This window comes from Haliotis cracherodii, unplaced genomic scaffold (assembly GCF_022045235.1).
Source record: "Haliotis cracherodii isolate W230 unplaced genomic scaffold, xgHalCrac1.p SCAF_8, whole genome shotgun sequence".
Classification (NCBI taxonomy): Eukaryota; Metazoa; Mollusca; class Gastropoda; order Lepetellida; family Haliotidae; genus Haliotis; species Haliotis cracherodii.
The window spans coordinates 17,674,200-17,691,974 of NW_027266341.1; the positions used below are offsets into that span (position 1 = coordinate 17,674,200).

Consider the following 17,775-nt stretch of genomic DNA (forward strand, 5'->3'; position numbering starts at 1 on the left):
ACACTGAAGCCAACACTAGATCAACCAATCAAGCAGATTCCTTCACGGGACGTCTTCAATACATCTTTTCCTATGGAAATCCCAATTTTCGGGAAAAAGACAGCATACTTATATTGTTTCAGTTCGAAGCATTATCTTTTCCTTCAGCTTTAACCATTGATCATACTTAAATATCCTCGTCAAACGTGTATTATACGTATGTATATCCATAGGGTGTCAATATACGTTGTGTTGAATACTGACGTGTACATAACAACTTCTTCGAAAACATAAACACGCAAGAGTGTAGATGTAAAAGTTTTTATTCATCTAACAATCATTGATATCTAAAGCTCATTTAATCACAGTGCACGGGTGATTTCTTTTATAAATACGTAGAAGCTACTGTGTTTGTCTAACGAAACTCACACAAACTGGAAACATGACATTATGTCTAACTGCTTGCTGAAACACGCCACACATTTTATATCGATTTTGAATACTACAAAGCAAGACATCTACAGTACTGTGCACATCACTAGGGCAGGACTGCTTACCCTTTACGGGAACACCTGGTGTCATATCTGATTTTCAGTGATCCATTCATATGCTTTTCACAGTTATTAAGCCTTTTACGACCAATGGAATCTATTTCGTCGGACAATCGAGACTGATTATCCGCTGTCGTTATATCTTCAGAAAAACTAAAAGTGTACTTATAATGATCATATAATAATAGATTCTTGAATGAGTATTCGTAGAATCGGACAAATTACGTTCGAGTTTAAAATGTATAACCAAACATAACAGTGGGCTATTCATTCAGATAAGACGTTTTGGTCCTGGCAGTCCAATATATTACCATATAAAAAGATGTCATGCTTCGTGCATCACGAGGGTAAAACCTCTAATCCGACATCTGTCTAATCCGACATTCTTCCCTAGTCCCGAATAGTGTCAAATTACACAGAGTCATATACACCATACATGTCTAAACCTGATGTGAACACGTGTATTTTTTTTAAAGTACATAATGCTATCATGTATGATATAACAAAAATGGGATGTTGAATGACACATGGAGAGTACAGAAAATGACATGAAACTTGCATACTATATGACAATGAGATTGATATGTAACGCATATAAACTTGAGATCAAAGAAGGCCAAAACGCGTTGTGACATGTAACCATGGGGATACAAATGTAATCATGGCATGGACTCCACGACTTGCAATGATATTACTGAAATTATTAAGAAAATCAAGTTGAATTTTAAAGCATAATAAACGAATAAACATATTTGAATTCTGGATCATGTGATTAATCATTTACAAGAATAAAGTTTCAAACAATATGCAATTCGTAGATTTCAAAAAGCAAATACATACAAAACGTATACTAACTAATCGCTACAATAATCATATGGAATCGTTGACCGATTGTGTACAGTAATATTAAACAATAAAAACTGTTATCACTAGCTCTGTCTTTTACAGCATTTAACTGTCTATACACTAGTATTACTTCAACTATGCAAGCAAGAATTCCTTTAATTCTTTTAAAACTCCCCACAATACATTGCACATGTGATCGTTATTCAAAGCATTCAATTCACGGTAATCTTAATATTTTGTTGTTTCGATTTTATTTCACGGCGAGGGACTACAGTTATATTTTCTTTCACGCTACTTCACACACAATGAAAGTTCGCCGCCTCCTCTGAAAAGGGGTATAATGCACACGCAACATATACACTTGTACACATGACCATTTGTAGGGTGGAAGCACTGTCATGCTGTTTGGGGAGTTATCACAGAGCCACTGTGATCTGTCAGCATATATTTGATATGTGACTCCGAGTTCAGCATATTACAAAACCAGGATAGAAAGGAACTGCATTTTATGTTTGAAATCATTTTAAAAAAAGGCTTTGTTGTTTTCAATCTGAGACTTCATAGATGTTATCTCAAACATTGAAAGTACTTTCATAAACCAAACGTGTTACTATTGCGAATTATAACAAGTAATATTTCGACGTTTCACTAAGGACATGAGGGACCCAAAATTATGCATGCTGAAAGGGAAAGATAAATATTGTATGATTTCGTGTCTTTGATCTTTACTTTTGAATATTATTTTAAAAGGCACATAGTTCGTCTACGAACTCGTGTTCATAGATTTTTTTAGGTTTAACGTCAACCTCATTTGTTGACCCGCGCCACAAATATTGACGTCATCGTGTGTTCACATATTACCTAAAGCTCGGCGTAACCTACCTAGTTCTAAGTGTAGTTGGAATATTAGAAAATAGTTTTTGCTTTTCTTCAGCTTAAATGCATACAGGCAATCTATTCTGCTAAACCTCAATTCAGCCAAATTGTATTTTCAACGAACTATGCATTGGTATGTACAAAAAGGGCAAAATATGTTAACGTTTTGGGCCTTATTTCCTATGTAAAATATAACTCATATGAAATATAATATACAAAAACCTGACGCTTCACCTTTCAACATATCACGTTCACAAAATGTATGAAAATAATTCTGTGCCTGGGGATAAATTGGTGTCATCTTGTCTTCAGAACATACTTGGATATTTTCAAGCATTAAAATGTCCACCTTCTTTGTTCGCTACACTCGGAGCTCCCCCGTGTACATTATTCATTCTTGTCGGAACCATTCGACTCCCGTTTCTTCAGGTCACTCATCATAGCGTCCTTCTGGCCTTCTTCAACCTCTGGTTCTCCTCTGAAACGTCACGCAACTGTACTGAAAGCCAGCATATGTACTGTGTCATACTCCTTGTGATATCTGTATGAGAGTTATCTACTCTGGTTCAAGGAGACGTAGTTGTTTTATATTGATTTGTATTATTCCTTACCCTTTCTAAAGGGTTTTATGTATGAATTACTTATCCAACCTTATTTCGGCTTTGGATGATGTAAGATATCTGCTAAAAGTTCCCATTTAGTCACACTGTGATGATAATTTTGTATTAGAAATACAATTGTTACGGTAATGTGTATAAATTACGGATTGAAACAGTACTTTCAGAAACTTGGACCTTAAAAATGGGGAATACCAAGGGCAGATAACTCTCTTTTGTTTGTCAGCATGCATATGGATGGGATGATGGGGTGTTCGGGGGAAAAGCATGCAGGAATGAGAACACTATCAGGCATAAACACAATCAATGACAAACCGAACAGCCATTTAAATGCTGTGTACAGTCCTAAAAAGCTGTATTCATTCATGCCCAGTAATGTTACCTGTCCAGTCATATTTCAAACCTACGATCATGCTTAGGGACCGACCATAGGATATTCGTGGGTGGATAGAGTTGGCTGGGGTTCTGTATGGAGACTGGGCATTATTTCAGCTATAACTGCAAAACCAGATATTTCATTAAGGTCAACTTATTTTTGTTTGTTAGTAAAAATGTAAAACAGCAGCTACACACACACACACACACACACACACACACACACACATTTTGCAAGATATCACACCCAGTCAATCAGGTCGGTCCCTAAGTGGCAATGGCAATCTATTGATGCAGTGGTTGTTTCTATGTTTCCGCGTCAACGTCATATGTTGGAATTTCAAAAATGAAAACGTGTTTGCTCATCATTGAATCCTCACTTACTTTTTGCTTTCTTTACGATCTGTGTTCTTTCGACGCTTCACGATTACCACGACAATGATGACTATGATGACAATGGCGGCAACAACACCAACAACAATACCGATAATTAGTCCAATCCCGGCATCTTCTGAGGCAGCTGAAAGAAAGCAGTCCCAGCTGTGACAGTACCGGTAAAACCTGCATGAGTAACATATGGACAAAAAGACGAAGGCACTATATTTTTACTTCATAGTGTATGAAACCAATACCTAAATTATCATTTAAAGCCCTTATCAAAGAGATCCCCTTCAAAACGTTGCTCATCTATATTTACACGATAATGGTGTTTTGTTCCTACAGCTAGTTGTTTTACTGAGCATTGGTAAGTTAATATCAATACTGGATAGCATTCCCGGAAAACCGAATCACTTTCAACTCGCATTATTATTATTATTATTATTATTATTATTATTGTGATGATCATTATTAAAATCAGTAAATGTAGCAATGAGGGTTTGGGTGATCATTCAAGTATCAAGTATCAAGTAGTTTTGATTACAGGTGTTCGCAAAAAGATGATGGTATACTGCCCTACCTTGGCACCCATCACAAGCACATTCAAAGGCAAGACAAACTTTCTCCGGAGTGCACAAAGTAGGGAATTGCATTTGACATATTTTTGGTCATTGATGCGTACCATTTTCAAATGTACTTAACATATCTACCAACACATACTGTGAAAGTTTTACTGAGGCCTTGAATGATGTAACCCTGATCAAACATTTTTAGCAAGTATCCAGAGCACCCATAACATCAAAGCACCCAATGACAAAATGTTCAACCTTGTTTTTAAAATTGCACTCCCTGTTTAATATCAATTTGTTTTGTCAAGACTATATACTACGGCAAGATATCATGCTTGTCTTAGAATGACAATGAACTGTATATGTTATTACCCTTTCTTACCCTAAAATTATGCAGTTCCTAATTTTAAACTAAAAGCGAAGGGCGATTCCTTAAATTGACATCTTCCCGAGGCAAGAGAGTTAACTGACTTCTACATGGAAACTGGACTTTAATAGTCAGTTAACTCACTTGCATCGGGAAGATGTAAATTGGAGGTATGGGGCTTTTGCAACCCTCATCACCGGATCGTGAAAAGGTTTGATAAATAAGAGAAGAAAACATTATTTGGCTATAATATTTGTGGCAACAACATAAAATATTTCAAGTTTCAGTTACTTCAAGCTGGGAAATAGAGCTTCAATAATCCGAACGTGCCAGAACTGAAATACTGTTCAAAACGCGTTAACCACATTAACTCACTCACTGACGTTAACCATCCCATCTAATGTCTGTTCATCCGCAAACCAAGCGCACCACCACAACAATTATGTTACACGATCTGTTACTTCAAAACATCTTTGGCACTTACCACTACACTGCGCAGACACTGTGGGTTTCCACTTGGGGTCACCGAAGTCAGCGGAACAAATGTAGGTTGTGTCGCCGCTGAGGGAGCCGCCGTTACGACATCCGGTGAGGGTGACGGAGTTGCCGACTGAGTAGTTATAGTTGTCTTTGGAGGAGTGTGTCACATCAAGCAGGCCACACGACAAAACTGGAATGTGAAACATACAGAATATTAAACAAACAAAATGATACAGGACCTACCCGTCATGGTTCCCATTATGACAGCAGTATCAATTGTCCTTCTGAACAAATCACGGTGGCAAGTACATGGAGTTACTTATTGGACGATGATTCAGAAACACGTGATCGTGATATAGTCGGAATCGTGAAAAATGATTGCTTTTACCAGAGATTCCTTTTGTTATTATCATGGCAAATTAGAACTGTAACTGAAATTATCCAAGAGTGTGTCTATAACAGAATATCGCTTTGTGATAATGTCACCTTCTGGGATATGTACATATATTTTCGCCAGTACACTCATGCTTTCAATCTCTGTGATTTGCCTCGTTGTGTGCCATCTGTAGAGATCCGTAAAGCGTTGGTTATGGTTACATTCACATTAGCCTGGTCCACACTTAGTTACAGGCCGCGGTAATAAAGCTTACTGACCGTGGCGTGAAACAACATTCAATTGCTCACACATTATACTATCAAGAAAACGTACCGACTGTACTACTCCAGCAAAAAGTTCGCTTGATTATGTACCCATACTCGCGGGTTTCACCTAAGTGGCACATGTCGAAGATCTGCATCAGCTTTCCCCACACACCCAGCTGACACGCGGTGATATTATATATACAAATAAATACTTGGGTTCGAAACCTTCGGTAGTCTGAACGGACTTTGGCAACGGCCTCAGAGTTCGAGTCCCGGGTCCTCGCCAAGCGTAATCAAACGTTTTGCTCCACGGAAATTCCATTAATTTGCCCTCTTTTGAAGTCAAAGTATTAAATTACAATTACAATTCAGTCTTGATCATCTTAAGGAATATTGCCACTCACAGACGCCATGTTGTTTTCCAGCTGACAAAGTCAATATTGATCATGTGACGAGTCAATATTAGACGTAAGTGACAGTAACGTCATTAAACTAAGCCCAATAGGGTCAGTTTTCTATTGTCAGACCAGTGTTGGAACGTACTGTTTTGTCTGTGTAACCAATAAAATTCAAAGTTTGTTAACAGAGATGTACTAAAACTGAATGATGACCTTAAACCAAACTCTACTAAAATACATTCACCGTATAACTCTACAACACGATACAAGAAAACATATGCATTGCATAGATTCTAAGCAGTATTACATAGATTGTAAACAGTATTGCATAGATTCTAAGCAGTATTACATAGATTGTAAGCAGTATTGCATAGATTCTAAGCAGTATTACATAGATTGTAAGCAGTATTACATAGATTCTAAGCAGTATTACATAGATTCTAAGCAGTATTGCATAGATTCTAAGCAGTATTGCATAGATTCTAAGCAGTATTGCATAGATTCTAAGCAGTATTACATAGATTCTAAGCAGTATTACATAGATTCTAAGCAGTATTGCATAGATTCTAAGCAGCAGCGGCAGTAGTGGTAGTAGTAAAGTAGTAGTTAAGTAGTAGTTATCTTGTCAGCACACAAGGCGCGGCCGGGTGGACTAGTGGTTACAGCGTTCTCTAGTCACGCTGAAGACCCGGGTTCGATTCCCGACATTGGTACAATGTGTGAAGTCCACTTTCTGATGCCCCCCCCCCCCCCCCCCCCCCCCCCCCGTCGTGATATTGCTGGAATATTGTTAAAAGCGACGTAAAACTAAACTCACTCACTCACTGTCAACACACAGTCCACTTACCTGGTCTCTGAAAACTCTGTAACTCCGAGAACCAGCCGGCCGCCATTTTGGTCGCATTTGCAATATCTCTATTTCCGGTGACCGTGTAGTCGAAGCGGCATTGTGCGTTGTCTCCACATGTGTGGTCAAGGTCTACTCTCGAGAAGCCCGCCCCGCTGGGTATCTGGGGTTGGTTGTACGATGGAACGAAACTGTCATCAGCCTCAGTGGGATTTTTGAACATTGATTCGACGTTTGGTGCTTTCCCTGAAACAGTGTGTCGAAATATAGTTCCTTGTGTCCAAACGTGGTCCAACCATGCACACCTACACCAACACGAAATATTCTGCAACAATTATATTTTCGTTTCTGGAAATCCCACAACACACGCACACTAACATCCACAACACAGGACACCAACATTTACAACCACAGCATACCCACACCCACAATACAACACAACACACCACACACGCACACCAACATCAAAACCCTCACCCACAACATACGCACACCAGAATCTACACCCACACCTTCAACATAAGCATACCAACATCCGAACCACACACACATCCACAATACACGCACACCAACATCTACACCCACACCCACACCCACACCCACACCAACATCAACACAATCAACACACACTCACCAACATCCACACCCACAACACCAACATCCACACATTCAGCACACGCACACCAACATCCACACCAACACCAACATTCACAACACACGCACACATGTTTCGAATATGTATACATCTGGTTAATTTACATTATATTATGTATTTTTACTGAATTCAGACATAATATAACATATTTTGAAATCATATCATGGATGATGACATGTATTGTTTAATGGTACTGTTGTTTGTAATACCGAAAAGTGTTCACATGTCCTGTTATGTTACATGTTTATTTTAGTACTCATCTGGGCGGTAGGGTTGTTTAGTTGTTAAAGCGCTCGCTCGTCAGGCACAAGGCCCGGGTACAATATGTGAAACTCATTTCTGGTGTCCCCCGCCGTGACATTGCTGGGATGTTGCTACAAGCGGCGTAAATCTATAATCACTCACATCGTGCCTGCTGAATGTATGGAGCTCTGTATACTCAGTAAGACAAAATTGTACACACATGTCTTGGCAAACTGTTGGTACACAATCTGTTGTGATGATGCAATGTCGATGTTGTTTCCACTCCTTGGGGTGAAGTCGTCCTCGACAACGCCGTTCCACGTCCCCATTAGCCCTTGGGTCCTGTTCTGAGCACAGATGTACAAAAGCCATAAATAGGATGAGGCATATCGTTATCTAAAGTAGTACATATAGCACATAAACAATGGACAATATATAGCTCATAGACAATATTACTAACTTCGTGATCACATATACAACTGTAGCTTCGGCGTAATCAAATAACGCATGCAGTACTGAGATGACATACATAATTTTCTGATCGAATATACAAACACGACCTACATGTATATATCATTGATCCCCTACATTAATCCGTGATCATAAATATAAACCCGTCTTCATGTGTATTTAATTTCGTCATCACATACACATACACATACAAAGAGTCGGGATTACAAACATGTCTTTGTAATCATACACCTTATCACAGAAGCTGTGTTGTATTTTGTTGCGCCCATGTATGGTCCAGTTTATAGTCCAAAAGTACAAGATTTTATGACAAAAAAAGATGTCTCTACTGTATAACAACAGGTAATTTAACTTACAATATTGTGTACATTAGTATTACGTCTTCCTTCGAACATTGAATTTTTTGTAAGGTGAGAATCCAACAACATGTGCCTGTGTGCCTGTGTCTGTCTGTCTGTGTCTCTTTGTGTGTGTCTGTCTATGTCCGCGTGTGTTGTGGCTGTGTGTATTATAGCTCACCTTAACGTTGGGCGGCATGTTGACGATGACGTGAAGGAGTCTGTTTGCCGCCGCTACCTGCACCCCTACTCCGGACTTCATGATGACGGTGAAGTTGTCGTGACGGTTGTCGTCGGGGTCGATGGCAACGTTGACAACAGTGACACCCCCTGAAAACCACATTGGAAGTACTCCAACAGCAATTCTTATGTATTCGAGGCGCAATAAGAAATATACATCGTCTACTGGAAGAGCGTATTCGACATGGGAAATAGCCAGAATGTATTTGAGTCTACTGGATGCTTTCGTTTAACAAACCGAAACAGATGTCCAAAAATAGAGTAAAGGTTGTTTCCACAGTCTTCTGGACGGAGTTTATATCCGAAGAAAATAGCGAATTTACCTGAGAAATAGGTGGTGTGTTGTTTTTTAAGTTCATGAAAATATCTTCAGGAGGCCAGGGCGTTAGGTGACTATATAAAGTCCAATTTTACACCCTTGCCGACAAACTACAGTCTCTCACTCCGACTCTGACACACCTAACTTGCAACGAATTGCTGAAATCACTCATTAATCAGTCTCGTTAATCCGACACAGTGGTCATCTGCCCGCGAATACACAGCCCATGTTTTGATGCGAGACGTGTCGGCGAGTAGCTGCATATTTCAATGGCTGCAGAGATAAACTTGCTTAACAATAAACAATTACTGCTTTGAATAAACAAAGCAGGATTAATCACATGCCTAGATTACCCCAATCTCATTAAAAGGTGGATGCAAGTTCTCGCGACCGCTGATGACATCCCGTTACAGGTCACGTCAGAACGACCTCTCGCGAACTTTGATCGACCAATGAAATTACTAACAGGAAGTCGACATTAGCCCGTAAGAAAGCATCTTTCATCATAAAAACTGCGGCACTAGTTTCAAACTGGCGACTTCCATTCCAGACTATGCTTTAAAAAGTATTTTGAATCAGTTATACAGTCCATAACAGTAGTTTTCCGTTTAACTTTAGAGGTTGCGTGATTAGAAAAAAAATAGTCAACCAACAATGTAACACAACAATATGAATATTTCCTTTTTTTAATTACTTGTTCATATCGTTATCTATCGTGTAGTTGTCCAATTTTCGATCACGAACGTTGATACTACATAATTTCGTTTATCCGACAAACTCGTTAATCCGAAATAATCACATGCAACCAACAATGTCGGATTAACGGGACTTGACTGTAGGATGGAATTTACAATTTGGCTGGAATAACGAGTCTATGCATAGTCCAATCAAACTCACGTGACAAACTGGACATCCTGTTCGTAAACAACATGGATTTCAACGTGCACATTTCGGTTTACTGCAAGATTTGCAAAGCATGTGTACCGCCAACTGGGCGTCGATAGATATTTTGCAAATCTTTTCGTGTTTTTCATCAAGTTATTTGAAGCACTTCGCGGGGAAAGTTCCCGTTTTTTTACAATATGGATCTTGATTATCGACCTGACCATTTTGACTGGGTGCCGCCATTTTGTTTGAAGCAAATGCAAGTGATGTGAGCGAGTGAATCTGATTGGTCAATAGGAAGGACATGGAAGGGACATTACTCATAATAGCCACTGGTGGCGCTGCGATCCAGCCAGGAAATGCCAGTCTAGTCGGGCAAGGGTAGAAACTGGACTTTCAGAGTCAGTTAACGCCCTTGCATCGGGAAGATGATGAAAATATTCAACAATATCCAGAAAATCGAGATACGAGATGGATGGATGGATACAAGAGCATTGAGGACGGGGTTTACTGTACAGCACTTCAGACAACCCCGTATACTGTAGTTAATACCTTCAAAATCCTGTTTAAACAATCCTTGTTGATTAAACAGTTTGATTTTTCCATTGACAAAGACATCGAGACCCCTGCCACTGTTGAGACCGGACGGCGCGAGATGTATCTCCACTCTGGTGCCAGATGACACCGAGTCAGACATTGCCACCGACGTCAGCACAGTGGCGTTGAAGGTGCGATTAACTAGAATTAAAACAAACAAGATTTAGTGAAAACGAAGAAGAAACTGTTCGCGTGTCATATGAACAAACAGTAACAATGTCAGTACAATATAACAACATTAGACCAGTGGTCTATGAGACGAGACACACAATGCAATGTATACACTAAAATAGAAAAAAATGATTGCAACAGCTGAATCGCACGGAACACATATAACCCACCAGCCGATCTCGCCCAAAGTTCGCCATTGCAGATTTAAGCCACCGTAGTAAAGTTCATGGCCAAACCACTTCAATTCATTTGATATCTTTACTCTCAGACTAAGGACGATATAAGGAATGACATATCATTGGGATACTGTCATTTTGATCTGCTTTGATTTTCATACATTTTCCGTTCTATTTTGCATCACCGTTGTGGCTTTACGAGAGTAAATTGTTTCTGTTTCATGTTCTTCTCATTTCTAGTATTTATATTCCTATACTTAAAGAAAGGGTTATGACATTTGAAACACTACGAATTCTACACAGATCTAAAGATCAGGCGTATAGTCAAGGCTCATGTACGTATGTCGAAGCTCTAAGCGTTAACACTAGAAAGAACGACAGCTGGAGCACGAGGAAGTGAGCCACTTCAAGGTCCTGTTTGTTGGCAACCTGCTGGTCAAACCTACTCGGCAGTCGATTATCACATGTGTGATTAAGTTGCACAACACGGAGTCGAGAATGGTTCAACACATCCCAATGGACTGAGTTGAACACACATCACTGGGCTGAGTTGAACACATAAGTTATAAGAATGTCGGTTTATGAATAACACTTATAAGAATATCGGTTTATGAATACCAGTACTAGATACCCTGAAGTTGTTGTCCCATGTCGAACTTCCCTTGAAGAGCAAACTGGTCCGACTTCACCAGGTAGTAGTCTCCCTTGCCACCAAAGTTGTACAGCTTTCCGTCAAATGTCGTGATGTGGGGGTCTCCGTAAGCAATAGCTAAGTAAAACACAGAATACATGACATTGCAGTAGTTTCAATATGTGCAATATTTCCCTTGATAATGAAATAAAACCCTCTATTGCCACAAAAGCGATTATGAACAATACTATGCACCAAGTTGCCGGGGCGCTAAAAGATTCATATTGTCATTACCGTTCACTGCTGGGATCATTTCCAGCGAAATCCCTTCTCTGTGTAATACAAGAAACATCCCGAACACTGTCAGAATGAGTTCGAGAGAGATTGAAAGAAATTTACCCTTTCCATCAAAGCATTTGTTCGTCCATCACTGCGAACTGCCCTGCTGCAGAGCGGCGCTATCCTGGATCGGCTTTACACAGCACCCTCATTTCCTATAGGATGGCAATACCCGTTACAATCCAGGGTGGAACCAAATCACACCAACCCGTGATATGGCATTGCCCCTTATAGTTTTAGACATATCATCTTCTTCTGTACCCTCAGGATTCATCTGCTTTAAGAGGTCGGTACCCGTTACAGCACCGGTGCCCTACCACAACCCCCACCCCAGCCCACCCCCAACCCCAACCCCAACCCCAACCCCAACCCCAACCCCAACCCCACCCACCCCATCCCCACCCCCCACCACCACCGACCCATCAAGGTGTTTTTTTGAAAATTAGCGAATAGTGTATGTAGGTCGTGTTAGGAGACAACCATTTTGATATGTTCTTATTTTGGAGGACACCGCAGTACCCGTTTCAGTACCGTGTGGTTTAATAAGGTTCCCTCACCTGCTTTAGGAGGGTTGTACCCGTTACAGTCTCGGGTAGCCCGCTGGTCCATGTAATAATTACAGTGGCTGTACTTCGTCCACAGACAGCAATAATAGAAGGAGGCGACGTCCTTAATCCAGTGGGAAAAAGAGGGGACGTGGCCGGGTGTGTTGTAGGGGGCGGCACCCCAGTCGTGGCTGCGGTCGGGGGTGCTGCCTTGGTAGGTGTCGGCAGCGTTCATGAGAATACCGTCCTTATCGTAGCAGCATTGATTGCCCGCCCCTTCAGACCTGGCAACAGACATTACTATGAAATGTAGAAAATGGGTCAATTAACACAGTGGACTCTATCTGAGAATTAATTATTAGGTTGATAATAATAGGTTAGTGTCATAAGAATTTCAATAGATATATAATAACCTAACCCCAACCACCATGCATGGTGGGCGGCATGTCCTTAATTGGCATTGCACAAATTGCCCACCCACCCACCCCCCCCACCCCCCCACCCACCCACCCCCCATTCTAAAATAAACATAGAATTGTATGTTCAGGATGTGCAGGTAGCTGATTGGAGATGGTAAATCATGTTATCAAACTAAAACACAATGTCACTACATGACTGGTATAGAATATATATGGTAGTCATATCAAAACTGATAACACAATTACATAAAGACGTGAAACATGAATGACTGTTATTAGGTCAGCTAGATTCGAGATAAACTGCCGGACAAACGAAGGTGCACCTTTGGAAAATGAATATGACAAGAAATACAAACGTTATCAAAACGTTACTGTGCTGAAAACTGCCCAATACAAACTAGGAATATCGGGTCAAATACTAGTATATCACCATCGATTTCCTTGTTTGCTTCATTTTTAGCCACCGGGCAGTTTATATCACGATCACACGGTGGTATGTAAGTAGTTGAGCCTGTGTTCGGCAAGACACACCAGTAAAATAATACAATACAAAGGTGATGTCTGTCCTGTCTGGTTCTATTGATGGGAAGCAATATTTATGACCTTTCATATAAACGATATTAAAATAGTAAGATGCATATCATGGCATATTATTTATAATGTAGTTATTGTGCCATGACATGAGGCGTTATATTCATTGACGGAGTGTTTGTTGTTTTAAGCTGCATTCAGCAATATTCCAGCTATATGACGGTGATCTGTAAATAATCGAGTCTGGACCAGACAATCCAGTGACTAACATCATAAGCATCGATCCACGCAATTGAGATACGATGACATGCATCAACCAAGTCAGGGAGCCTGACGACCCGATTCCGTTAGTCGTCTCTTACAACAAGCATGGTCGCCTTTTACGGCAAGCATTGGGTTGCTGAAGGCCTATTCTATCCCGGATCTTCACGGGTCTGAGACGTTGGAAAATATGATGATAATGTGAGGGTTTAAAGAGGATGTAATATGAAAATAAACCCTTCGGGAATGGAACCTACAGGCTGATTGAAGCAGTGCATAAACCAAGGAGACTATACAAAGACCTGCATATGAACCTTACCACTTCCGTGACATCGCGGAGCTTATTGATCGTCTGCTTAAACCAAGGGAGGCTACTCTAATTCAATGTCGTCAGAGCTCCCTGTTGCTGGATGTCACTATGAGTCCAGAGAGCCGGAAAGCAAGCTTCTCCGATTCATCGATACAGTGAGTTTGAGTGGTGTTTATTGTAATATTACCACTAGAGGGGACGCATAGATTTCTGTGCGCAATGTGGAGAATGAGTAGCTCCACGTGCTCCCTTGGCATGACGAGCAAGCCCTTTAAGGTATAACCGCAAACTCCAGACGATATGCGTGATATAATAGCAAGATGGGTGATAACTTTTGGTGGTCAGGTTAGGTGACATATATAACATCCATATTTAATTCAGTAGAAACAAGATGAATTGAATCATACCATCGTCGATTGTCCAGTGTACTGCTTCTATTGTGATAAATGCCCTCGAGCCATTCGCAACTAAAGCTTTTTGGAAGTGTGGTCATCATATCTCCAACCTGGCACAGCATTTCTCTCGCTCAAAATCATCCATCCAAAATGTTTCTTCAGCACGTGAAAAAAGTTCGTTCGTGCGAACCCTTGAAGGATGATTCGAATAAAAATACTAAGATGTTTTGAAGACAAGGGGAGGGGGGGGGGGGGGGTGACTGAGTTGGGTCTTACGCCGTTTTGAACAGTATTCCAGTTACATCACGACGTGTCAGCTAAATGTGGGAGGAAAGCCCGAAGTGATGCAGGTCTCAGATGTTTACCACTATGGTGAAACCCACGAGCACGGGTATAATGCTGACAAACCTACAAACATGATCAGACAAATCTGGATTCGAACCCTCAATCATAGATTTCTGGCGTGCTCAGGGGACGCAACTCTGCACAGCGAGTGCGGCACCCTAGGCGTCTCGTCCACCTGTGGCCCTATTAAGACAAGGTGAGCCCTTTTGCTGCGAGACTCACCTAGTTGAGACGGCACGCAAGATGAGCCAAGTACTGGTGATGTCGCTGGTTGTTTCAAAGAACCGTGTAATTTTATCGAACCGGACTCACAACGGCGCAATGGTGGGGAATGTGCCCTGGGTATAAGTCATAACAGAAAGGAGATATAAAACCCTGGATAATCGAGGATGGAATCGTACTTACGTGGGTTGGATAGACCGCACGCAATGGGCCGCACTGCGCTGACCTGCTTCACTATGGTAGTAACAGTTTGTAGGACTTTTGGAGAACATGCTGCAAGACAAATCGGTTTGAAATCGTCCGAAGTCGGCTAGGGCTTGGTCCACGTTGCACGGACAGTGGAGCAGCCGGTCAAGCCAGTCCATGGACTGTCGGTCAGCGTTGTACCACTGCATGCAGCGTTGTTGGGGCCAGTCGTCGCCATAACGACGGGTCATGTCGCTATTGATATACCACCCAGTGGCGATAGGTCCCGAATTCATCACTCTGTGTAGGAAATCATATCAATTCTATATCCTGTGTGAACAATATATCAGTTATGTCACGACCCATCAGCTTGATAGGGACGAAAAGCCTGATGTTATGCAGGTCTGGGACGTTTACCACTTCGATGAAACTATCGAGTATTAGTAGGATCCTGACGCCCCCTAGAAACATAATCTGGGATTCGATCATCCCATGTTTCAGGGGCTCCTAAGGGACGCAGCTCTGATGAACGAATTGTGGTTACCTGTCTGAAAGAAGCCATAATGGCACACAACTCGTTACACTTATGACTTATAATATGATGAGAATTTACAGTATAGATCAATCAAAAACTCACCAATGCCATGGGTGCGTTTAAGTAACTATCTGTATCACAATTACAGAGAACCACATGAGCTTTACGAGCATAGTAAGAGGTTACCTATCAATGATATGAGGCATTTTGCCTGTGCGTTAATGCCAACATAGAGACGATCATATCACAGGGGTATAATAACCATACCTGTATCACATCTGTAAAAGATACAGTTTCCAATCTGATGTCATGGTGTATGATGAAAGGTTATTGTATGGCAGTTTTTATATCATACCCTATATCAACCCTCGACCCCCATATTGACCGCGGGCCTTGCGCCTGATATGGAGGTCCCTGGTTGACGTGTGGTGTGATATAAAAAAAATACCGTACAATAACCTCAAAGTGCTGATCTTCATTCTACAAGAATCAATAACAACTTGATACATAACACCTACATGAATAATGTCATTGACAGACTTAACATAAACGTGTCTTTACGTTCTGTTGTTGGCCTGGCTCATGAATTCCTTCTGAAGTTCAACCTCAACGACAGCGGCTTCAAAGACGTCACAGTCAGAGGGAAAACACTGGTACTGAGAAGGCGTGATAGTATATGTGCCAGAGTTGTCTGCCCCTGTCGCAAAAGTCGTTAGAACTTTCCAATTAACCTGAAATGAAGGAACAACAGTGTCCTCAAAGGTCCCGTCAAAGGTTTCAGAAAGGGGACATACAGGCCCATCACGCCTAATTAACTGGACAGATTTTCTGTTGATATGTCAGTGCCAGTATTTCAGCGTTATGTAAGGACATTCTTATGTTATCAGTATTATGATGTTTGTTTGTTAAACACTGCACTCAGCAATGTTCCAGCTATATGACGGCAGTATGTAAATAATCGAGTCAGGACGGGACAATCCAGTGATTGACATCATGAGCATTGATCCACGCAGATGGGATACGATGACATGCATCAACCAAGTCAGCGAGCATGACCACCCGATCCTGTTGGTCGCCTCTTACGACAAGCATAGTCGCCTGTTACGGCAAGCATGGGTTGCTGAAGACCTATTCTATCCTGCATCTTCACGAGTCCAGTATTATGAACTTTTGTAATAACCGACATGCATGGATACTAGGTGCATATATATTTCATGGTTTCAAATTGAGAAACCAAGAGATTGAAAGCCACTATGATGTGAACTAATAGCATTTGTTGATAACTTATACTGACATTAAGGCATTGAATGTACAAAGGCGGTCCTTTCATCAATGTATAGTTTATGAATTGTTTGTAAATAGGCCGGATGGCCTACATTTACGAAATATAAAATATGAAACAAACATACAACTGGAAACAATGTATTGTAAAACAGCTCTGTCAGCTTGTAAAATGAATGTCAAGACTATTTCAACTATGTATTGTGAACATATTAACCAGAAAATTATATAATTCAATATTCACTATAGCAATAATTGTAAAGCTTTGAATATGATGCGATAATTTGTCATTAGCTATATTACCGACAACGGTTCGAAGTTAATACTTATGGCACGTCCAACCCCGTGTTTTTTTGTTGAAGGTTTAAGATAATCAAAATGCATTTTTTATCTATAAGTATGCCATATGCGCATTTGATTTGTATCGACGATTATCCATTTTAAGATCAGGTGGACAACTTGATTACTTGAAAACATTATGTGTACCGAGTATAGTAATTTACCAAGACAATATCAAATAAGAATACTGATACAGTGAGTTTCTTATAAACTTTTTTAAACAAAAAATGGGTAAGGGAAACTACATTTGTGTCTGTTTCCGAGTATCCTATAAGTCGAATGTCGACCTTGACCCCTGGGTCAGTTGACAGACTGAGTGCTGCAGGGTCCCAGGACATGGTGAGGCTGTCAGCGGTCACAGAGTACCAATTGTCCGGTAGGGACAAACTTTTACCGAGGACCGCTGGTAACACTGA

The 17,775-nt window shown here is 40.8% G+C and overlaps 1 protein-coding gene across 2 annotated transcripts in view; it reads right to left on the bottom strand.

Moving 5' to 3' along the window:
* Positions 1-292: 292 nt before the first annotated feature.
* The window catches only part of LOC139449892 (sushi domain-containing protein 2-like), a 37,147-nt gene continuing 19,664 nt past the window's right edge, over positions 293-17,775 (bottom strand). The window contains exons 7-18 of one of the 2 annotated variants that reach the window (XM_071231480.1): positions 17,605-17,771; positions 16,301-16,470; positions 15,202-15,504; positions 12,548-12,819; positions 11,652-11,789; positions 10,629-10,814; positions 8,814-8,962; positions 8,044-8,170; positions 6,926-7,171; positions 5,043-5,228; positions 3,629-3,764; positions 293-2,730 (exon numbers count right to left, since the gene is read on the bottom strand). In XM_071231480.1, coding sequence (XP_071087581.1) covers positions 2,640-2,730; positions 3,629-3,764; positions 5,043-5,228; positions 6,926-7,171; positions 8,044-8,170; positions 8,814-8,962; positions 10,629-10,814; positions 11,652-11,789; positions 12,548-12,819; positions 15,202-15,504; positions 16,301-16,470; positions 17,605-17,771 — 2,171 coding nt within the window. In that variant the 3' untranslated portion in view covers positions 293-2,639. Of the gene's footprint in view, positions 2,752-3,628; positions 3,765-5,042; positions 5,229-6,925; positions 7,172-8,043; positions 8,171-8,813; positions 8,963-10,628; positions 10,815-11,651; positions 11,790-12,547; positions 12,820-15,201; positions 15,505-16,300; positions 16,471-17,604; positions 17,772-17,775 lie in introns of both variants that reach the window. The other variant, XM_071231481.1, reaches the window with a different exon arrangement.